The 21,359-nt window shown below is 45.2% G+C and overlaps 4 protein-coding genes across 8 annotated transcripts; 3 read left to right on the top strand and 1 right to left on the bottom strand.

Annotated features, from left to right (window-relative positions):
• The first annotated feature begins 2,321 nt into the window (after positions 1-2,321).
• On the top strand, positions 2,322-6,799 carry LOC115112321 (mucin-2-like). Of its 2 annotated transcripts, none has more exons than XM_029639319.2 (7): positions 2,322-2,424; positions 2,716-3,181; positions 3,350-3,451; positions 3,531-3,567; positions 3,667-3,738; positions 3,858-3,905; positions 6,156-6,799. In XM_029639319.2, exons 1-7 carry the CDS (start codon positions 2,360-2,362, stop codon positions 6,548-6,550), a joined length of 1,185 nt encoding a protein of 394 aa, XP_029495179.2. In that variant the 5' UTR covers positions 2,322-2,359; the 3' UTR covers positions 6,551-6,799. The 2 variants fall into 2 exon arrangements, with proteins under 2 accessions (XP_029495179.2, XP_064869169.1); XM_065013097.1 differs by having other exon boundaries at positions 3,858-6,059.
• Positions 6,800-7,367: 568 nt separating this feature from the next.
• LOC115112309 (uncharacterized) lies at positions 7,368-14,194 on the top strand. 4 transcript variants are annotated; one of them, XM_029639299.2, is made up of 14 exons: positions 7,368-7,473; positions 8,068-8,200; positions 8,744-8,868; positions 9,048-9,138; positions 9,263-9,342; positions 9,611-9,655; positions 10,111-10,157; positions 10,251-10,426; positions 10,509-10,587; positions 10,681-10,863; positions 10,976-11,089; positions 11,214-11,761; positions 11,880-11,956; positions 13,781-14,194. In XM_029639299.2, the coding sequence occupies exons 2-14, from the start codon at positions 8,087-8,089 to the stop codon at positions 13,884-13,886; spliced, it is 1,785 nt and encodes a 594-aa protein (XP_029495159.1). In that variant the 5' UTR covers positions 7,368-7,473; positions 8,068-8,086; the 3' UTR covers positions 13,887-14,194. The 4 variants fall into 4 exon arrangements, with proteins under 4 accessions (XP_029495159.1, XP_029495158.1, XP_029495157.1 ...); XM_029639298.2 differs by having other exon boundaries at positions 10,111-10,426; positions 10,684-10,863; XM_029639297.2 differs by having other exon boundaries at positions 10,111-10,426.
• Positions 14,188-15,309, bottom strand: LOC115112541 (leukotriene B4 receptor 1-like). The gene has a single exon (XM_029639629.2). The coding sequence runs from the start codon at positions 15,181-15,183 to the stop codon at positions 14,308-14,310; it is 876 nt and encodes a 291-aa protein (XP_029495489.1). The 5' UTR covers positions 15,184-15,309; the 3' UTR covers positions 14,188-14,307.
• Positions 15,310-16,374: 1,065 nt separating this feature from the next.
• Positions 16,375-21,237, top strand: LOC115112297 (cleavage and polyadenylation specificity factor subunit 5-like). The gene is made up of 7 exons (XM_029639264.2): positions 16,375-16,649; positions 19,160-19,360; positions 19,482-19,545; positions 20,211-20,300; positions 20,402-20,477; positions 20,560-20,674; positions 20,798-21,237. The coding sequence occupies exons 1-7, from the start codon at positions 16,525-16,527 to the stop codon at positions 20,817-20,819; spliced, it is 693 nt and encodes a 230-aa protein (XP_029495124.1). The 5' UTR covers positions 16,375-16,524; the 3' UTR covers positions 20,820-21,237.
• Positions 21,238-21,359: the final 122 nt, after the last annotated feature.

The raw sequence follows: 21,359 nt of genomic DNA, 5'->3' as shown, positions 1-21,359 counted from the left end.
GCGGTGTGTTTGGGATCATTGTCATGCTGAAAGACCCAGCCACGTTTCATCTTCAATGCCCTTGCTGATGGAAGGAGGTTTTCACTCAAAATCTCACGATACATGGCCCCATTCATTCTTTCCTTTACACGGATCAGTCGTCCTGGTCCCTTTGCAGAAAAACAGCCCCAAAGCATGATGTTTCCACCCCCATGCTTCACAGTAGGTATGGTGTTCTTTGGATGCAACTCAGCATTCTTTGTCCTCCAAACACGACGAGTTGAGTTTTTACCAAAAAGTTATATTTTGATTTCATCTGACCATATGACATTCTCCCAATCTTCTTCTGGATCATCCAAATGTTCTCTAGCAAACTTCAGACGGGCCTGAACATGTACTGGCTTAAGCAGGGGGACACGTCTGGCACTGCAGGATTTGAGTCCCTGGCGGTGTAGTGTGTTACTGATGGTAGGCTTCGTTACTTTGGTCCCAGCTCTCTACATGTCATTCACTAGGTCTCCCCATGTGGTTCTGGGATTTTAGCTCAAATCAAATCAATTTTATTTATATAGCCCTTCGTACATCAGCTGATATCTCAAAGTGCTGTACAGAAACCCAGCCTAAAACCCCAAACAGCAAGCAATGCAGGTGTAGAAGCACGGTGGCTAGGAAAAACTCCCTAGAAAGGCCAAAACCTAGGAAGAAACCTAGAGAGGAACCAGGCTATGTGGGGTGGCCAGTCCTCTTCTGGCTGTGCCGGGTGGAGATTATAACAGAACATGGCCAAGATGTTCAAATGTTCATAAATGACCAGCATGGTCAAATAATAATAATCACAGGCAGAACAGTTGAAACCGGAGCAGCAGCACAGCCAGGTGGACTGGGGACAGCAAGGAGTCATCATGTCAGCTAGTCCTGAGGCATGGTCCTAGGGCTCAGGTCCTCAGAGAGAGAGAAAGAGAGAATTAAAGAGAGCATACTTAAATTCACACAGGACACCGGATAGGACAGGAGAAGTACTCCAGATATAACAAACTGACCCTAGCCCCCCGACACAAACTACTGCAGCATAAATACTGGAGGCTGAGACAGGAGGGGTCAGGAGACACTGTGGCCCCATCCGATGACACCCCGGACAGGGCCAAACAGGAAGGATATAACCCCACCCACTTTGCCAAAGGACAGCCCCCACACCACTAGAGGGATATCTTCAACCACCAACTTACCATCCTGAGACAAGGCAGAGTATAGCCCACAAAGATCTCCGCCACGGCACAACCCAAGGGGGCGCCAACCCAGACAGGAAGATCACATCAGTAACTCAACCCACTCAAGTGACGCACCCCTCCTAGGGACGGTATGAAAGAGCCCTAGTAAGCCAGTGACTCAGCCCCTGAAATAGGGTTAGAGGCAGAGAATCCCAGTGGAAAGAGGGGAACCGGCCAGGCAGAGACAGCAAGCTCACCGTTCTTGTGATCATTTTGACCCCACGGGGTGAGATCTTGCGTGGAGCCCCAGATCGAGGGAGATTATCAGTGGTCTTGTATGTCTTCCATTTCCTAATAATTGCTCCCACAGTTGATTTCTTCAAACCAAGCTGCTTACCTATTGCAGATTCAGTCTTCTCAGCCAGGTGCAGGTCTACAATTTTGTTTCTGGTGTCCTTTGACAGCTCTTGTGTCTTGGCCATAGTGGAGTTTGGAGTGTGACTGTTTGAGGTTGTGGACAGGTGTCTTTTATACTGATAACAAGTTCAAACAGGTGCCATTAATACAGGTAATGAGTGGAGGACAGAGGAGCCTCTTAAAGAAGAAGTTGCAGGTCTGTGAGAGCCAGAAATCTTGCTTGTTTGTAGGTGACCAAATACTTATTTTCCACCATAATTTGCAAATAAATTCATTAAAAATCCTACAATGTGATTTTCTGGATTTTTTCTCATTTTGTCTGTCATAGTTGAAGTGTACCTATGATGAAAATTACAGGCCTCGCTCATCTTTTTAAGTAGGAGAACTTGCACAATTGGTGGCTGACTAAATACTTTTTTGCCCCACTGTATGTATGAGGTGTTGTTGATGTGTCTGTGTATATTCTGTGTGTCAGGGAAGTCTGAGCCCATGAGGTGACAATTTATGTAATAATTACTATGTGCTATATGAAGGAAACTGCTCTCAGTAACCTCCTGATATCCAACATAGCACTCTTTCCACCAATTGGAAACTCTTTCATTTCTATTTTTCGGGTAGTCTAACAGCGCTCACACACATTCTCACACACAAACACCTAATAATCACAGATATCATAACACTTATCATCTCTTTCTCTGTGCATGCGTGTGACACAGGAATCGGTGGTTGACAATGAAAATGGAGTCCCTGATCACATGGGGCGAGTTGATGAGGGAGTTGAGGAGTTCTTTACTAAGCGAGTCCTTCCTGTCGACACCCTGTGAGTATCTGACCAAACTCATCCTAGATAATCTGACTCTTCACTATCTCATACCCAACACATCTTAACCAGCTCACAGTAAACCTCTTTAAATTTGAGTAATTTATGAGACGTTCATAACAACCTACAATAAGTACATTCAAGAAATATAATATACAACATTTCCCGACCAGATTACCTGCAAGAAGGCCCTAGCTTGTCCAGGTCAGGCCACTTGGCCAGGAAAAACTCAGGGCCCTATGATTGACTAACACACACGCTGATCCTGTGCTACTCTGACTCTTCCTCCAGGAAAACACAGAATGAGGCTGGGGAACCTTCCATTACTGAACAGGAAGTGGAAGTAGCACCTACTAGCGCCGCCCCTTGCCCCGCCCCTTCCAGAACCCTAAGGAGGAAGCTGGGCGAGTTCTTCACCCTTAAAAAGCGGAGGGCTGTGAAATCAGAGGGAAGCCAAGAGGGGAAAGCCAAGAAGACCTCCATTGCCGACCTAATCCGGCCTCTCAGGGAGGCCACCAGAGCTGAAAAAGATAAAGTGAAGGAGAATGAAAAAGTGAAAGAGAAGGAGAGTGTGGATGACAACGTTGTGACAGGAGATCCAGTGGAAGCAGAAACCCCTTCTTCTGATGGTCCCACTCCACTGAGGGGTGAGGCTCCACCCCGTCGTGCGCTAAGAGAGGGGAAGTCACAGTCTCTAATTCTACTCTCTGGATCTGCAGCCAACGCTGGGAACACCAAGAACACTGCACAAGGGAAGGTAGGTATTCAAATGTATTCAAATGTATTCAAACCGACCCTTGAAACAATTTGATGGGTAATAATTCTACACCGCCTATGGAAGGATTGTTTTTGGTTTTATTTTGAGCATTCTTTAGTTTTGATTGGTTCTTATCGGCACTGACTGCTTCTCCTTGGTTCTGGTTAGTTTCAGAAACACTCATCTGACGGCCATCATGGCTTTGAGCAGCGCCTGCAGCTCATGCTACAACGTATTGGTGTGTCCAAAGCTCAGCCAGGAGAGACACAGGTGTGTATGTGTATTAATCTGAGTGTGTATGTGGTTGTGTGTCTAAGGAAAACATAAAAAGTCTTATTCCATTCTACAGAGTCAGGAGAGAGAGATGAAAAAAGCTGAATCAGAGGGTAAGTCCCTTTACTCATATAACAGTTGCTACAGTGTATGTGTGAGTCTGTGTATGGTGTTTGATGTGTGTGTTCCTTCATTTTCTGTCTCGGTTTCAGGCACTATCATCGATAATAAGCCTGAGCCCCCACCCACATTTATGAAGCCCAGGACCATGTCCACCTCATCAGGTAACACACTCACGCAGACAAACACAAACGCACGCACACACACACACACACACACACACACACACACACACTATTGAATACAATTTTGTGTATCTTATGCTCATCTTCTTTCTATTTAGATACGAGACGTCCGGTCCGACAGAGTGTGTCCGCACATGAGTCAGCTGGTAAACCTGCTCTGCCTCCTAAGCCAATAATTAAGCGAGGCCCAACCCCACCTCCCACTGTCTCCGGTCATCTCACCCCTGAGAATGATCTATCTCAAATACAGGAAGTAGAAGCGTGTTTCCCCACAAACCCCACCCCTACCAGTTCTGATACTGATACCTCTACCAGTTCTAAATCTATCCCCACTGACACCCCTATTCCCATCACTGTCCCAGATCCCACTGACCATTCTATTCCCATTGACACCATCCTTCACTCCCCTGTCCCAGATCCCACTAACTCTTCTATTCTCATTGACACCATCATTCCCTCCCCTGTCCCAGATCCCACTAACTCTTCTATTCTCACTGACACCATCATTCCCTCCCCTGTCCCAGATCCCACTAACTCTTCTATTCTCACTGACACCATCATTCCCTCCCCTGTCCCAGATCCCACTAACTCTTCTATTCTCACTGACACCATCATTCCCTCCCCTGTCCCAGATCCCACTAACTCTTCTATTCTCACTGACACCATCATTCCCTCCCCTGTCCCAGATCCCACTAACTCTTCTATTCTCACTGACACCATCATTCCCTCCCCTGTCCCAGATCCCACTAACTCTTCTATTCTCACTGACACCATCATTCCCTCCCCTGTCCCAGATCCCACTAACTCTTCTATTCTCACTGACACCATCATTCCCTCCCCTGTCCCAGATCCCACTAACTCTTCCATCCCCGTTTCTACCACCGCTACTTCCTCTAATTCAACCCCCAATGACATCATCCCCTCTACGACCTCTGCACCCGTCCCTATCAATACTACAGCCCCTACCCCCAACACCACCACCTTCATCCCCAGTACTAACCCTGCCACAACCACTACCATTACCTCCATCACAACTACATCTGGCACTATGAATATTACAACTTCCACCCCCCCTACTGACATGAACTCTGGCTCTATCCCCACTATTACCCACACCCCAATTCCCCCTACCTCCACTGACTCCACCACCCCAATCACCTCTGCGTCTTCCCTCCCTAATCTAGCCACCATCACCATTACAAGCATTACTGCCCCAACACCTGTTAACACTAATACTGATACCCATACATCAACAACCCCCACCACTAATGCTTCTACCCCTACCTTTACTGATACTGCTGCCTCAACTTCTACTGACTTGACAACTCCAACACTAAATACTTCCATCTCCATAATTGCTTCTGCTGCCAACAACACTTATACTCCCACCCCCACTACCTCTCTGTGTCCCACCCCCACTACCCTAATTACTAATTCAGTTACCCCACCTTCATATCCTGCTGCTACTATAACAACCTCTACCCTTAAATCTATGAATGGTGCTTCCACCCTTACCTCCATAAACTCTACTGACTCCAACGCTACCCAAACTGGAACTAACAATACCAGCGCAACTAACTCTGTCAACTTCACTTCTACCTTAAGCCCCACTAACTCTACTAGTCCTATCCCTACTTCCTCTACCAGCTCCACTTCCACTAACTGTGCTGCTCACACTGCTACTATCCCTAGCAGTCCGATTCCCATTCTCTCTACTAATCACTCCCCCACTGTCACTTCTATCCCCACTGCCACCCACTCAACTAACTCCACCATTACTTCCTCCCCCACATTGTCTTCTACTCACACCACTACTACCACTGCTAGTCCCATCCCAACTAACTCTACTAGCCTGACCACTACCCCCACCCCCATTAACTCTAGCCCCGTCACCACTATCTCTACAAGCCCTTCTAATATCACCACTATCTCTACAAGACATTCTAATATCACCACTATCTCTACAAGCCCTTCTAATATCACCACTGCCACTAACTCTTCTGTCCTCATCAGTACCCTCAGCCCCACTAACTCTACTACCAGCACCCCCACTAACCCTTCAAATCAAACCAACACCACTAAACCTACTAACTCTACTACACAAACCACTATCTCAATCCCCACTAATTCTGTTACTCATAGTTCCACTAACTCTTCTACTCATAGCCCCACTAACTCTTCCAGTCCAACCCCCACTAACTCTACTAGCCAAACACCAACTAATACTATTCAGCCATCACCTGAGGAGAGAATTAGCCCTAATCCTGCAATGGGACTGCTGTCCATGACTAAGGGTACAAGTAAGTGTGTGTGTTCAATAATAATAATATTGCTTGAAATTTGGAAGTAACCTGTTGAAAATAACATCATTTGTCCTTCCCTTACCTCTCCTACAGATGACCTGAATGCCGAGAGGGTAGAGAGGAACAAGGAGATGGAGAAGGAGAAACGTAGCAAGGAAGAAGATGTCAGGAGGGCCACAGGGAAAGAAAAAGAACAGAAATCACTGGCGAACTACATAGACAAAACCATAAAAGAGGAGAAGGAAGAGGGTCTGCAGAAGGTGGATGGGATCATGAGGCAGGGAGTAGAAGGGACCAAATCAAATGAGGGTAGAGAGCTGTGTAAAAAGGATTGGGATAAAAAGAGGGAAGGAGGGACTAATGGGTCAGATGAAAAAGAGTTCAATACTAAGGAGGTGGTAGACAGCAAGTCAAACAAGGGACCAACTACTGTGATAGAGGCAGGGGAGGCCACAGTAAAAGAAACGGGGGAGAGTCCATGGGACTGAGTACCGGAACCACATCACAGCAGCAAACCGCAGAGGGTGGAACATCAGACCAAAGAACTGAGACCCCCTCTGTGTTACACAAATGGACTGACCCAGCAACGTGTCCTTTTTTTCACAACCATGTTTACATTTGCATTGCACGTATTGTATGATTATGTAATACATTAACTGTGGTGAAATATGTTTACAATAGATGGATATGAGACATATAGTTACTTATGATTATTAAAATGAATATTCATAATGTCATGATGTCTTTATCACGCTTCAGTCCATCTGTTAGTTCCTGGCTCCAAATCTCTTTGGAATGTCTATAACTAAGCCTAAACCAGAAATGTATGACAAAGGGTGGTGAAAGGAGAGATAGAAGTGTTTTTTCATGGTAGTACCAGAGTGAATCCTTGCCCTATTCCCATATGCCCTCGATGACACACCTTGAGGGACAGAAATGATTGGATTGATGAAGGTAATATGTGGTAGCAGAACACATATCTGGCCATCACCTGTCTCCAAGGACAAATTGTCAAGGGCAGAAGAAGGGGAGCAATTACACAAGGAGATGTTGCTCCCAGTACTCCTATAGGCATAATTCCTTAATCTCTTTTCTTTTTTAAGGGTAGATGAAGGGACTGTACAGGTGTTCTCCATAAGTACTTTAATACAGACATTTTAGAAAAGGGATCATGAATGGACAAGGAAAGGAATGTAACGTGTGTGTGTGTGCGAGCGCACGCACGCACGCGCAGTGGGACAGGACACATTTCGGTATCGAAATGGCGTGAACAGTGTTCCCATGATAGGGGACTGCAGTGGGAACCAATTGCTGTGGAAAGGTTCACCAACGGAACGTAAATAAAGTAACACTCAGTGGAACCGCTACATTTAACCAGGCTCAAAAGTGGTTGTCGTTGTTTTACTATCAGGTGAGTTGCAATATCTATTTGCCTTTGATCCCAAATGTAATAGTATAAATCTGAACGACATGACGACCTAGGGCAGTGGTTCCCAACCGGGGGGTACATGGCCTATCCACAGGGGGTACGTGAGTAGACTCATGAGACCATAGGCCTACTGGTCAAATACTTCAGGGGTACTCCGGGCAGAGCAAAATTCTGTTGGTGGTACAGTAACTGAAAAAGGTTATAAACCACTGACCAAGGGTGGTCTACAGTAGCTAGCTAAAGTTAGGTGTAGGCAGCTAAGTTTGCGGTCACACGAGTAGGAGGAAGACCTCGCCGTACAGTTCACAACAAAGCTCGATATGGATATGATCTATTCTATTAGCTAGGCCTAGTTCTAATTGATCTTAGTTTAGTTTGTAAACTAGTTATGTGTGGAAAAGTTAGTACCATGAGAGCCTTTTCACTGCAATGTTTAGCTAGCTAATACATCCACAATTGTGTATGGATATTATAGTCACCACACCAGTTAGTGTAACAGGTAACTAGCTATTATACTGAAAATAGTATAAGAGACTAGTGCAACTCTCAACTTATTCTGTACATGCCTGTCTCCAGTGTTTTAGGGTGTGTGGCCATGACTCGGGGTAGGAGGACTAAGTTGGAGCCCTGGATAGAGCAGGTCATCCTGAGTTATGGCACAGAGCCAGAGGAGAAGAAGAACACTCTGATGAAAGCGCATGTTGTGGGGGTAATGAGGCATCTACTACATACACTTCATGCAAGGCCTGTGTTCCAAGTTTAGAAGGTGTGTGTGTGTGTGTGTGTGTGTGTATTTTTTACCCTTTTTTTCTCCCCAATTTCATGGTATCCAATTGGTAGTAGTTACAGTCTTGTCTCATCGCTGCAACTCCTGTACAGACTCGGGAGAGGCGAAGGTCGAGAACCATGAGTCCTCTGAAACACAACCCAACCAAGCCACACTGCTTCTTGACACAATGCCCATCCAACCCGGAAGCCAGCCACACCAATGTGTCGGAGGAAACACTGTACACCTGGCGACCGTGTGCACTGCACCCGGCCCGCCACAGCAGTCGCTAGTGCGAGATGAGACAAGGATATCCCTGCCGGCCAAACCCTCCCTAACCCAGATGACGCTGGACCAATTGTGCGCCGCCCCATGGGCCTCCCGGTCGCAGCTGGGTGCGACAGAGCCTGGACTCGAACCCATAATCTCTAGTGTCACAGCTAGCACTGCGGGAGCCTGCACACACCTTTCTGTCTCTCTCTGTAGGTTGGCCGGATGTCAGAGTCCCAGGCCCGGCAGACTGAGGGTTTGACAACGTTGCTGTTCCTCTCTGATGGAGTGGTGCACATCCCCGCCATACTGACCCAGGACGCCTGGGAGACTCTTCAGGAGTGAGTTAACATTTAGGACAAGCCAAGGGGCCTATGAGATCGTATTAAATGACATGTATGTCATTTATAAACCATATCTTGTTAAGCCCAGTACAAATCTAACAGCCAACATAAGGAGAAACAAGACGAGACAAAACATATTAAGATATGTTTTTCCATCTATCTGTATCCTCTGGCAGGCAGGAGGACCGTGAGTGCTTCTCCAGTCTCATTAATTGCACAGTGTGTGTGTTTTCATACACACTGAAGTTCAACATGGACTCTGAGCAGGTGCGTGTGAATGATCCTATAATACTGGTACTAGTAGTCCTTTGGTCTTAGAGAGACAGTTCATGTTCTTTAGTCTTTACCACTCATATTTTATTTTACTCTAAATGTGTCCTCATCTCCTCAGACAAGGAGCCAGTTTTACTTATCGGTTGGTGAGCTGACCACCACATCAGCTGGGGCTGCTAAAGACAACACCCCTTGCTGGTAAGAGACGCACATCCTGGCCTCTAAATCCAGACACATACACACCACAGGAGGTTGGTAGCACCTTAATTGGGGAGAACAGGCTCATTCTATTGACTGGAGTGGATTGAGTGAAATGGTAACAAATGCATCGAACACATGGTTTCCAGGTCTTTGATGCCATTCCATTTGCTCCGTTTCAGCCATTATTATGAGACGTTCTCTCCTCACGATCCTCCTGTTCTACACACATTAAATGTAGTGACTCTCCAACTGGCTTTTGTTTCAGCACATCGCTCAACTCAGTCAGACAAAGGATCTGTACAACATGGAGGTGAGCATGGGGTGTGTGTATTTATTATTTATTTTAATTAACTAGGTAAGTCAGTTAAGAACAAATTCTTATTTACAATGACGGCCTACCAAAAGGCAAACGGCCTCCTGCGGGGATGGGTCTGGGATTAAAAATAAATTTAACAAAAAATATAGGACAAAACACATCACGACGAGAGACAACAAAACATTATATAAAGAGAGACCTAAGACAACGACATAGCATGGCAGCAACACATGACAACACAGCATGGTAGCAACAAAACATGGAAGCAGCACAACATGGTAGCAGAACAAAACAGGATACAAACATTATTGGGCACAGACAACAGCACAAAGGGCAAGAAGGTAGAGACAAGTGTCTGTGTTTGCTCATTTTTTGTTGTTGCGTATAATACATGTGTACATTACGTTGTATATTGTATTTGTTGATAATGTGTTTTCTTTTATCCCCAGATCCCTGCTTGCTCAGGATTCTGTCCATACTCCGAACACCCAGTCTGGTACGGAACTCTATACACTCTGCACTACATTGATGATTTGTATCCTTATTGTTTGCCACACCTGTGTATATAACTGTGTTTCCTGTCTCCTAGAGTTCAGTCTGTCAGAGCTGCTGGGGGAGTGGCAGCATGACTGGCGCCAGTCTCTGTTGAAGGATGTGATGGAACTCCTGAGGACGCCCACAAACCTCCCCTCCCCACAGGCCTCAACCTCCAACGCCCTCACACACACTGGCACCAGATGGGCTATTGAAAGGTTCAGATATAAGGTGTGTGTGTGACCAACCTATTAAATGTAAGAAAACAGTAGGGAATCTGCAACTTTACAAGAAGGCTGTTGTTTTTTCCTAGAGGGAGGATACTTTCAATGTCCCTGTGTCTCACCTACACATCCCAGATAATCTGAGTCAGAAACTGCACGCACCCTCAGGTAACATTTAAGGGTGCCTCACCATCTCTCTCACTCCTGAAAATCATCTATACCTGTTCTGTCTTTCTGAACTGACCGTTGTGTTTTATTTAGAAGACAACAGTGAAACGCAGAGTGGACTGGTCCCTCCATCTGAAGACAGACCGACAGACCCACCAGAGACAGATCAACCAATCGTTGCTGCTGACAGCAGGCAGACTGACAGGCCAGTGCCTCTGGAGAGAAGACATCCTGCCCATGAGCCCACACTTTCTCGTGACTTATGTTTGTTAACTGGTCCGTGCTGTAGATTAAGTATTTATCAGTTACTGCTAGCTGAAGTATGCTACTACCACAATAGAGCCCAGTGTGTGTACAAATATCTCTATTTTTCTCTGCCTCTCTCCAGAGGAGAGTATGGATGGCGAGGTGGTGTCAGGGATGACCGGAGGAGCAGTGGCGAGCCCATGGGATATGTTTGCACCAGCAGCAGAGCTGCTCAGGACCTCCTCTGCATCTGATGGTGTGCTCCTTTCCTTTTAACGTTTTAATCATTCAACCTTTACACACACACCACACCATGCACATTTATATTTGTGCCGTACTACAGATATTATGACTTCTGTCTCTCATTGGTTCCCTGACAGAATCCATCACCTCGGAGCCCCTCCCCCTCCAGAAGAGCCAGTCTCTGCTTGACTCCACTCCACAACCAGTCACTCTTGCAACATTTCCCCTGGCAACCAGCACCCAGGTGCCATCCCTGACCCCTGGGGCCACCCAAAGGTCAGGCGAGCGCTCCCTTCATCCTTATCAAAAACCAGGCCCCTCCCACAGCCTACTCCCCTCCAGTGGCTCCTCCTCCACTGTGAGTCTATCTACAAAGAACCAACACTCTGGCATGAAGCTCCACCACGGTAGCTCAACCACAGCACATCAACTTACAATCACAGAGCAGCAAGATCAGGTGGAGGAAGAGGAGGATGTTGTGAAGAGGTGGTGTAGTAAGGCTAAGAGGAAGAGTTCCGTGCAGACCTCAGAGGATAATGATATCACCTTGGAGGAGGAAGATATGCAGAAGAAACGCAGCCCGCCCTCCTGGATGTTTGAAACTCAGGATATTCCCAGGATTGGGGAGGGAAGCAGCTGCAATCAGAACGCAGTTGCAGCAATAGCCCCCCAGAGGCCCTCCAATGTAAGGGCGACCAGTTTTAAACCAAGAAATAGGATTTATATTGACCATTTAGTGGAATTTTGAACCTGTCCATTTTGTTAGATTGGTGTGAAGTAAATGATCTGTCTTGCTCTCTCAGGTTCACAGTGATGGCACTTTGTTCTCATATTCTTATCAGCTGTGTGGCCACATTTCGAAGGATTTAAGCCATTTAAAGTGAGTAAACCGTGTGTGCGTGTGTACCGTGCTTTCGGAAAGTATTCAGACCCCATGGCTTTTTCCACATTTTGTTACTTTACAGCCTTATTCTAAAAGGGATTTTAAAAAAAATGAAATCCTCAGCATTCTACACACAATACCCCATAATGACAATGCGAAAACAGGTTTTTAGAAATTTTTGCAAATGTATAAAACAACAGAAATACGTAAGTATTCAGACCATTTGCTTTGAGACTCGAAATTGAGCTCAGGTGCACCCTGTTTCCATTGATCATCCTTGAGACGTTAAGTCTACCTGTGGTAAATTCAATTGATTGGACATGATTTGGAAAGGCACACACCTGTCTCTATACGGTCCCACAGTTGACAGTGCATGTCAGATGAAAAACCAAGCCATGAAGTCAAAGGAATTGTCAGTAGATTGTCCACATTGACTCAGTACCTCCTGTATATAGCCTTGTTATTGTTATGTAATTTTCTTGTTACTTTTTTTATTTTATTTAGTAAATATTTTCTAAACTCTATTTCTTGAACTGCGTTGTTGGTTAAGGGCTTGTAAGTAAGCATTTCACGGTAAAGTCTACACCTGTTGTATTCGGAGCATGTAACAAAAAAAAAGTGATTTGATTTAGAGCTCAGAGACAGGATTGTGTAGAGGCACAGATCTGGGGAAGGGTACCAAAACATTTCTTCAGCATTGAAAGTCCCCAAGAACACAGTGGCCTCCATTATTCTTAAATGGAAGCAGTTTGGAACCACCAAGACTTCCTAGAGCTGGCGGCCTGGCCAAACTGAGCAATCGGGGGATAAGGGCCTTGGTCAGGGAGGTGACCAAGAACCCGATGGTCACTCTGACTGAGCACTAGAGTTCCTCTGTGGAGATGGGAGAACCTTCCAGAAGGACAACTATCTCTACAGCACTCCACCAATCAGGCCTTTATGGTAGAGTGGCCAGACGAAAGCCACTCCTCAGTAAAAGGCATATGACAGCCCGCTTGGAGTTTTCCAAGAAGCACCTAAAGACTAAGACCATGAGAAACAAGATTATTTGGTCTGGTGAAACCAAGATTGACCTCTTTGTCCTGAATGCCAAGTGTCACTTCTGGAGGAAACCTGGCACTATCCCTACGGTGAAGCATGGTGGTGGCAGCATCATGCTGTGGGAATGTTTTTCAGCTACAAGGACTGGGAGACCAGTCAGGATCGATGAACGGAGCAAAGGACAGCGAGATCTTTGATGAAAACCTGCTCCAGACTGCTCAGGACCTCAGACTGGGTAGAAGGTTCACCTTCCAACAGGACAACGACCCTAAGCACACAGCCAAGACAGCAGTGGCTTTGGGACAAGTCTCTGAATGTCCTTGATTGGCCCAGCCAGAGCCTGGACTTGAAACAGATTGAACATCTCTGGAGAGACCTGAAAATAGCTGTGCAGCAACGCTCCCCATCGAACCTGACAGAGCTTGAGGATATGCAGAGAAGAATGGGAGAAACTCCCCAAATAGAGGTGTGCCAAGCTTGTAGCACCATACCCAAGAAGACTCAAGGCTGTAATCGCTGCCAAAGGTTTAACAAAGTACTGAGTAATGGGTCTGAATTCTTATGTAAATGTATATTTCTAAAATCCTGTTTTTGCTTTGTCATTATGGGATATTGTGTGTAGAATGATGAGGGGAAAAAAACAATTTAATCAATTTTAGAATAAGGCTGTAACCTACCAAAATGTGGAAAAAGTCAAGGGGTCTAAATACTTTCTGAAGGCACTGTATGTGTGTACAATGTGTAACTGTGTGTGTGTGTCTGTCCGTACGTATCCTGCAGGATTCCTGATGGCATGTTGCACTGGGCTGTACGGTACCTGGTCCCTTCCATGCAGACGGAGGTTGTCAAGGATACACAGCTGCGACCCCAGACTCACCCCAGTTGACAACCTGAGGTCATCACCCCCATCTTCCCATTGTGTTGAATCCATAGTGTACAGAGGCAGCTTTGTTTTTTTTATGAATCTCTATTGTTATGTTTATGTAACATTCTGAATATTGATACATATACATTAGTAATTGAATTGTCAACTCTATTGTGAAGCAGGCAAATGTGAATTTATCAACAGCAAGATAATTTCATTGTCAGTTACACAGATGTTCTTTCCTTAATTTGACATTTGAATAACACACATGCACTTATTTCCTTATGCAAACATTCACTGGCTGCTATAATAAAATACAAATCATATCAGATGTCCTCTAGAATAATTTTTGCAAAATATAAGCACGACAAAAATAGTCACAGGTACATAATGCTTGTACATGGTGCTTTAAACAATTATATCCACTCAATGGAAGCCAGTGTCATGTGCTGGTGGGGTGGGGGCTTGCCCTGGGGATTCCTGAAGAGGCGAAGGCATAGAGGAAAGGGTTGAGGCAGCTGTTGATGATGGTGAAACCCATGAGGATATTCCAAGCTGAGTCACACACATTCTCCACAACCTCATTCTGCACGGCCAAGTTCACCAGGGCCAGCAGGTTGAACAGGTGCAGCGGCGTCCAGAAGCAGAAGAAGGACACAACGATGCAGGTGACCAGCTTGGTCAGCCTCCGCTGCCTGAACAGGGCCGCCTGGCTCACCCTCTTGTGGAGGTAGAAGTAGGACGTCACCAGGATGCAGCAGGGAACTACAAACCCCAGCAGCGTTTGGACAAGTAGGATGGCCATTTTTTGTCTGAGGTTCTTGTAGTGCGAGCTGCAGAATTGGCGGTTGTCGTATGTCTTGACGTCAAGGACAGAGAAGGCGGGAGAGGCAATGAACCCTGCCAGCCCCCACAGGGACAGGAGGAGTGCCTCTTCCCCCATTCGGCCCAGCCGCGCCCAGCTGTGGGGGTACAGCACCTGGACATAGCGCTGCACGCTCAGCAGGGTGATGGTTAGCACACTACCATTCAGGCTGCAATAGATCAGAAAGAAGAGCAGCTTGCAGGCGGCAGAGCCCAAATCCCAGTTCCTCAGAAGGTTGTTAATCACTAGAGGCAGGCACAGCAAGACCATCAGGTCACACAGTGCCAGGTTCAGCATCAGACGCATGTTGAAGTTCCCACTCTCAAATTTCCGCCCCACGACAATCAGAACCACCACATTCCCAGGAATTCCCACCATGCAACAGAAGCCCATGATCACGCTGGGCATCACGCGGGCCATGTGCCAGTACGGATAGGACTCTGGCTGCTGCATGGGGCTGAACTGTCCAGACTATTAAAATCCACAGAGAATGCTGGTTAGAAACTCAACAGGGATGTCTCACTACCTCTGTCTGGCTGGGCTGACTGAGACACACTAAGCTCTGAGTCGTCCCCCAGATTGGCTTAACTACTGGTGGTAGTGATGATATGCTGTAAACAAAGAGTACCTGTGTATGACTCTGGGCTGGGCCTGTTTTGAATATACAACGTGTGCACAGCTCTGTGTTATGTGAAGGTAACAGCCTACCAACATGACACACTCATGTATAGCCTCCTGACCCATGAGAGTTACAGGAAAACCTCAACAGAGGCCCATAACTCCCTCACAAACTTTTGTCACCGCCTGGTATGGCAACTGCACTGCCCGCAACCGCAGGGCTCTTCAGAGAGTGGTGCGGTCTGTCCAACGCATCACCGGGGGCAAACTACGTGCCTTCCAGGACACCTACAGCACCAGACGTCAAAGGAAGGCCAAAAAGATAATCAGGAACATCAACCACCCGAGCCACGGCCTGTTCCCGCCACTATCATCCAGAAGGCGAGTCAATACAGGTGCATCAAAGTTAGGACTGAGAAACTGAAGAACAGCTTCTATCTCAAGGCCATCAGACTGTTAAACAGCCATCATTAGCCGACTTTCACCCGGCCACTTTAATAATGTTTACATACTGCTTTACTCATCTCATATTTATATACTGTATTATATTCTACTGTATTTGCCTTTTTAAATAAAGGTGAATTTTTTTAATTTATTTTTTTGTCAGTGCCACTCTGACATTGCTCAATGTAATATTCATATATTTCTTAATTTCATTATTTTACTTTTAGATTAGTGTGTATTGTTGTGAACTGTTACATACTACTGCACTGTTGGAGCTAGGAACATAACCACCCGCAATAACATCTGCTAAATATGTGAATTTGATCAATACAATTAGATTTGATGGAGGAAAGTGCCTTTTTGATGAACCATCATGACCTTATCCATGCAGGGTTATAGTTTTTACATTTAACACAACCTTTTGGTTATGTTGGACAAGGGCAAAGCAATTGGATAGAGTTTGACCACCTCAGAATTTAGTCTCTTGAAGTAAGATATTCATCTACAGGAGCTACTTTATTACTGGTTATTACACTCCAGCACGATAGGTGGTGGTACTGCCGAAGTATACCTACTGCATCAAACACGGAACAGGAAAAGGAGAAAGGGAGAAGACAATTTGCGCATGGTTACGTCCTTCCATTTTTCTTTGTTATTGTTATAATACATGTTTTGCATTGCATTTGTACCAGAGGATTTTGGAGTTAGATTTTGTTTAGTGGTATTGGAGCAATGTCGAGTGTGCCTGCTCCGAATCGCTCATCCGCCGGCTGGCCGCGCGGGGTCAGTCAGTTCGGCGGGAACAAATACATGAGCGCGCCTGCAAAACCACTCAGCCTGGAGAGAACCATTAATTTGTGAGTAACAGGATGAAGGGGAGACGAGGATTGGTTTCTAACTTCAGATTATGTGTGTATGTATCGTGGTTATGCAAAGACTCCTAAAATACCAGTCTCATTCAATTGTATGGAACAATTCATGGATTGCAAGCTTTGCAGTAGCCAAAATCCGACTGAAGTTAGACGTTGGTTACATTAGTCGGAACACGGCTATGACACAATCAGGTTAGCACAGAGTTGGCGAGAGATATGGCTCGGAAAATTGACCTCAATCCCAGTTATTCCAACAAATCGAGAATATTTTTTAATGACTGCTAGTTTTTTCGTCAGCATGCTAGGCTAATGCTATAGCAGCCCATTGGATTCCATGAAAAGTTTAATCCTAGCCGAAGATGGTGGCTAAATAGGAACCTTAACAAACGATCTTGTCTGTGATGCGTCTCTCCCCCCCCCGCGAGCTCATGCCTCTATAATAAAAAATATATTTTTATAAACTGGGTAGCTCAGGTACTGAATGCTGATTGGCTGACAGGCATGGTATATCAGACTGTATACATTTATTTGACTATTTACCAATTACGTTGGTAACCAGTTTATAATAGCAATAAGACACCTCCGGCGATATATGGTTTTGTGATATATGGCCAATATACCACGGCTACGGGTTGTGTCCAGGCACTCCATGTTGCGTCGTATGAAAGAACAGCCATACCCCCCCCCCCCCCCCCCCCCAGGCCTTATTGCTTAAATAACTAACCCAAGATAGTTCATCTGTGTCATTTACAGTGGTAGTAAATTAAGCATCGTGAGCAGAATTATATTATAACAAATCAAAACGGAATTAAAAATTAGGCTGAACTCCAAAAAACAAGTTGGCATACAACAACTTCCATTGACAATATTAAATATGTAAATTGTTAATTAGCCTAACGATGAAGCCATGTATTGAAATTCATATGAATTAATCTATTATGTTTGTAAAATGTGAAACAAGTACAAGCTAGCGAGATCTTCTTCTTTAGGATTTGATTGTCAGATCGCATCCAACTTTTAGGTGCATACACCACCACCTATTGTACTGCTGTGAGACCATTCACGGCCTACCTACATTAAATTCTTGATACAGTAGTGGAAAATTGCCCCTCCTACTATTTGCCCTATAATAATAAAAACTCCATCCCATTCCACTATTTAACCCTATCTAATCCTACTCCAGACCACGGGTCAGAACACTACCACTCAACACCCGCTAGTGAGATCCTATTGGCACGTTGTTGCATGTATTTGCATATTTCCGTTAGGGAACGCCTACTCTGAAGTGCGTGTGTGTGCAAGAACTCAATTCACTCGTGCAGTCCTAAACAACACCACCTTTAGAAACTTTGGAAAAGGGTTAAATCTACAAAATGCAGTCCACTCTGTTACAGATGATAGTTTTGGAAACAGAAAATATTATTAAGATCAAATGTATTAAGATAAAATGTTTAATCGATGAGAAAATTTGCAGAATGTCTGCCAAAATCCATCTCGCTCCATCTTCTCCCACTGCCAGCCACTGGGCTTCCTCTCATCACCATATTTGGTAGTGAGTGGAAATGCCAACCAGATGCTTCACATTTACATCAGGTGAAATATCTGGCTTGTTCTGTTGGCTCATTCTTCTGTCTTTGAGCTAGCTTTGGTCCCCTCCCTTTCACTCCACCTGTCCCGCCCAGAAAATATTTGCCAGTGAGATGTCTCGCGGTGGGGCACCCACGGGACGGGGGCAATAAGTAAACCAGAGTGGCCCCGCCCCGATCAGAAAAAATTAGAGCGTGGGGTGTCTTGCTTTCTCTACCGTCTCTGGCGTAGTGTTGGGGTGGGCAACTACTGGAAGTGTTGTCGAATCTAGTGGACTGCTATAGCATTAGCTAGCCTAGCATGCTGACGAAAAAACTAGCCGTATTTAAATCTCGATTTGTCATTTAGGATGATGAGACCATTAGTAGTACGCTGCCATCTCCCATCCCTGGATTGAGGTACGTTTTCCGAGCAGTATCTTGAGCCGGCTCTGCTCTGTCCTGATCGTTGCATAGCCACCTTCCGACTGGAGAGAGAATGTGATGAACGTCTATTTGGATTCTGGCTAGCTTTGCAACTGGCTCTGTCCTATTTGACAGCCAACGTTTGTGACATAAAAATGATGATGAATCGATAGTCTACCTTCCTGTAGATGCATCCTCATTCAAAAGCTATATAGTGTGTGTTCGTGGGGGGGTGACTGGGTAGCAGTGAAGGTTGCTGAGGGGAGGACGACTCATAATAATGGCTGGAAGGAACGGAGCGATTAGTATGGCATCGAACACATGGAAACTGTGTTTGACGTATTTCATTCCATTCCACCGATTCCGCTCCAGCCATTACCACAAGCCCTTCCTCCCCAATTAAGGTGCCACCAATCGCCTGTTCTGAGTAGTGTGTGCATGTTATTAGAGGCATGCTATGGGATGTGCACCCTTAAAAATGGTATTCATAACATTGTGTTTCAGATACCCTCTCACCAACTACACATTTGGGACCAAGGAGCCTCTGTATGAGAAGGACAGTTCAGTGGCAGCACGGTTCCAGAGGATGAGGGAGGAGTTTGACAAGCTGGGCATGCGGAGGGCAGTGGAGGGAGTGCTTATTGTCCATGAACACAGGTTGCCCCATGTACTGCTGTTGCAGCTGGGAACCACCTTCTTCAAACTGTAAGCACTACCACCAACCAAGCACAGCCTGCAGGAGTTACACCAACAGTCTGTTTGTTTTTAAAGTGTGCATGCGTGTTTGTATGGTTCTCTTATAGGGTTGTCTGTATTTCTCTTGCAGGCCAGGTGGAGAGCTGTGTCCGGGGGAGGATGAGGTGGATGGACTGAAACGCCTGATGACAGAGGTACGATACACATGCACTCTCAAAGGAGGCCGGCCAAGAGTTGGAATCACAACCTCAGATGACATCCATCCTAGCGTTCACTTAGCTCTCAAACTCTTCTTCTCTGTATGTAGGGTTTTCAGCCATTCCATTCCCCTACGTTTGGCTCCGTGTAAACTCCAATTCCAATGCTGTGTTTTAACGTTTAGAAACATCAATAATCATTGTTTTGAGAAATAATCTTTAAAAAAATAACTTATTGTAGCAGGTTTGCACACATTGTGTGCCTCCAGTTGATGAACAACACTTCCTCCCCAGTTAGCTCACACACAGGTAGCTAATTAATACAGATGGCAGCCTATGTCTGCTGTAAACAAGCGCTGTAACATGGAGATATGGTCTTGTGGGAACACAAACCTAACCCTATAAAGGTGTGTAGTAATTTACAGTTTGAAAATATATATATATATATATATATATAAAAAAAAATTCCGCTGATATGAAAGATGCATTCTTTATGCTTCCAAAACAGTACTGCAAGTGATGCGTGTTAATATTTAGAGAAAGTGTCAGGGGCTCTTAACAAAATGCTAAAGTAGTTTGCATCTACCAGTGGGGTAGCATTCTCTAAGATCCTGCAGGAAGCCTTGATGCCGTAGTTACTGTCTTTACTGTGTCTTTGTCAGATCCTGGGCCGGCAGGACGGGGTGAAGCAGGATTGGGTGATCGATGACTCCATCGGAAACTGGTGGCGCCCCAACTTTGAACCCCCACAGGTGAGCACATCCCCAACACACAGTATAGTTTACACTGAAATGTATCTTGGAGGAGATATTGAGCCTACAGTAAATATTTGTGTTTGTCTGTTCTGCTGCAGTATCCCTACATTCCAGCCCACATCACTAAACCCAAGGAGCATAAAAAACTCTTCCTGGTTCAACTGCAGGAAAAAGGTAAGTTCCCCTTAGCTAGTCAAAATCTGTTCTACATACTCTACACACATAATCTTGAGTGATATTTGCTTCTGTGTCTCAGCTCTGTTTGCAGTCCCAAAGAACTACAAACTGGTGGCAGCCCCTCTGTTTGAGCTTTATGACAACGCCCCCGGCTATGGGCCAATCATATCCAGCCTACCGCAACTACTAAGCAGGTAGTGTGTGTGTTGTATATTGTGTATTAATCACTTTTGTGTGTGTGTTAGAATGAGTGTATAAAGGGTGTGTGTGTGTGTGTGAGCTCAGGTATGCTGTATATTCATATTTATTTCCTGTAGGTTCAACTTTATCTACAACTAAATGGTATGAGAATGGGCACAGTGGCTAGCTGTCTCTGTGAGTGCAGCCAATTATGGGTGAAATGAAGACATGGAGGTGAAGTAAAACAATGTGGGGAAATCCAAATAAGGCTACTCACCTCTGGCTTCCCGGTAAGGCTGAACAAAAAACCCACCACCTCAAGAGAAGGGACTGTAAAATGTGCTGTTTACAATGATGGAAGAAAATACACTGTCAGAATTTTTGTTTGGATCTGAAAAAAATCAGTAATTTCTTATACTGCAACCCAGTGTCTCAAGAATCAGATTTTATGCTCTTGCAGCAGAATACATTTGTTTGATTAAAGAAACAACAGCATTGCGTTTCCTGTTGTGTTTTAACCTGTATTACTGTCATGCTATTTCATTTTCTTTAAAATAAATGAGTCTTTTCATTTAGACTTGGTCTCTTATAACAAGTGTGTTGATGACCTCTTGGTTTTGATGTATTGTTTTCACTATATATAGCATATATATATATATTTCTCTTTGTGATGTCATTTGGAATCAATGTCAACTTTCA

The sequence above is a fragment of the Oncorhynchus nerka genome, linkage group LG28 (genome assembly GCF_034236695.1).
Source record: "Oncorhynchus nerka isolate Pitt River linkage group LG28, Oner_Uvic_2.0, whole genome shotgun sequence".
In the NCBI taxonomy this organism is placed as follows: Eukaryota; Metazoa; Chordata; class Actinopteri; order Salmoniformes; family Salmonidae; genus Oncorhynchus; species Oncorhynchus nerka.
This window is presented reverse-complemented; position numbering and strand designations above follow the sequence as displayed.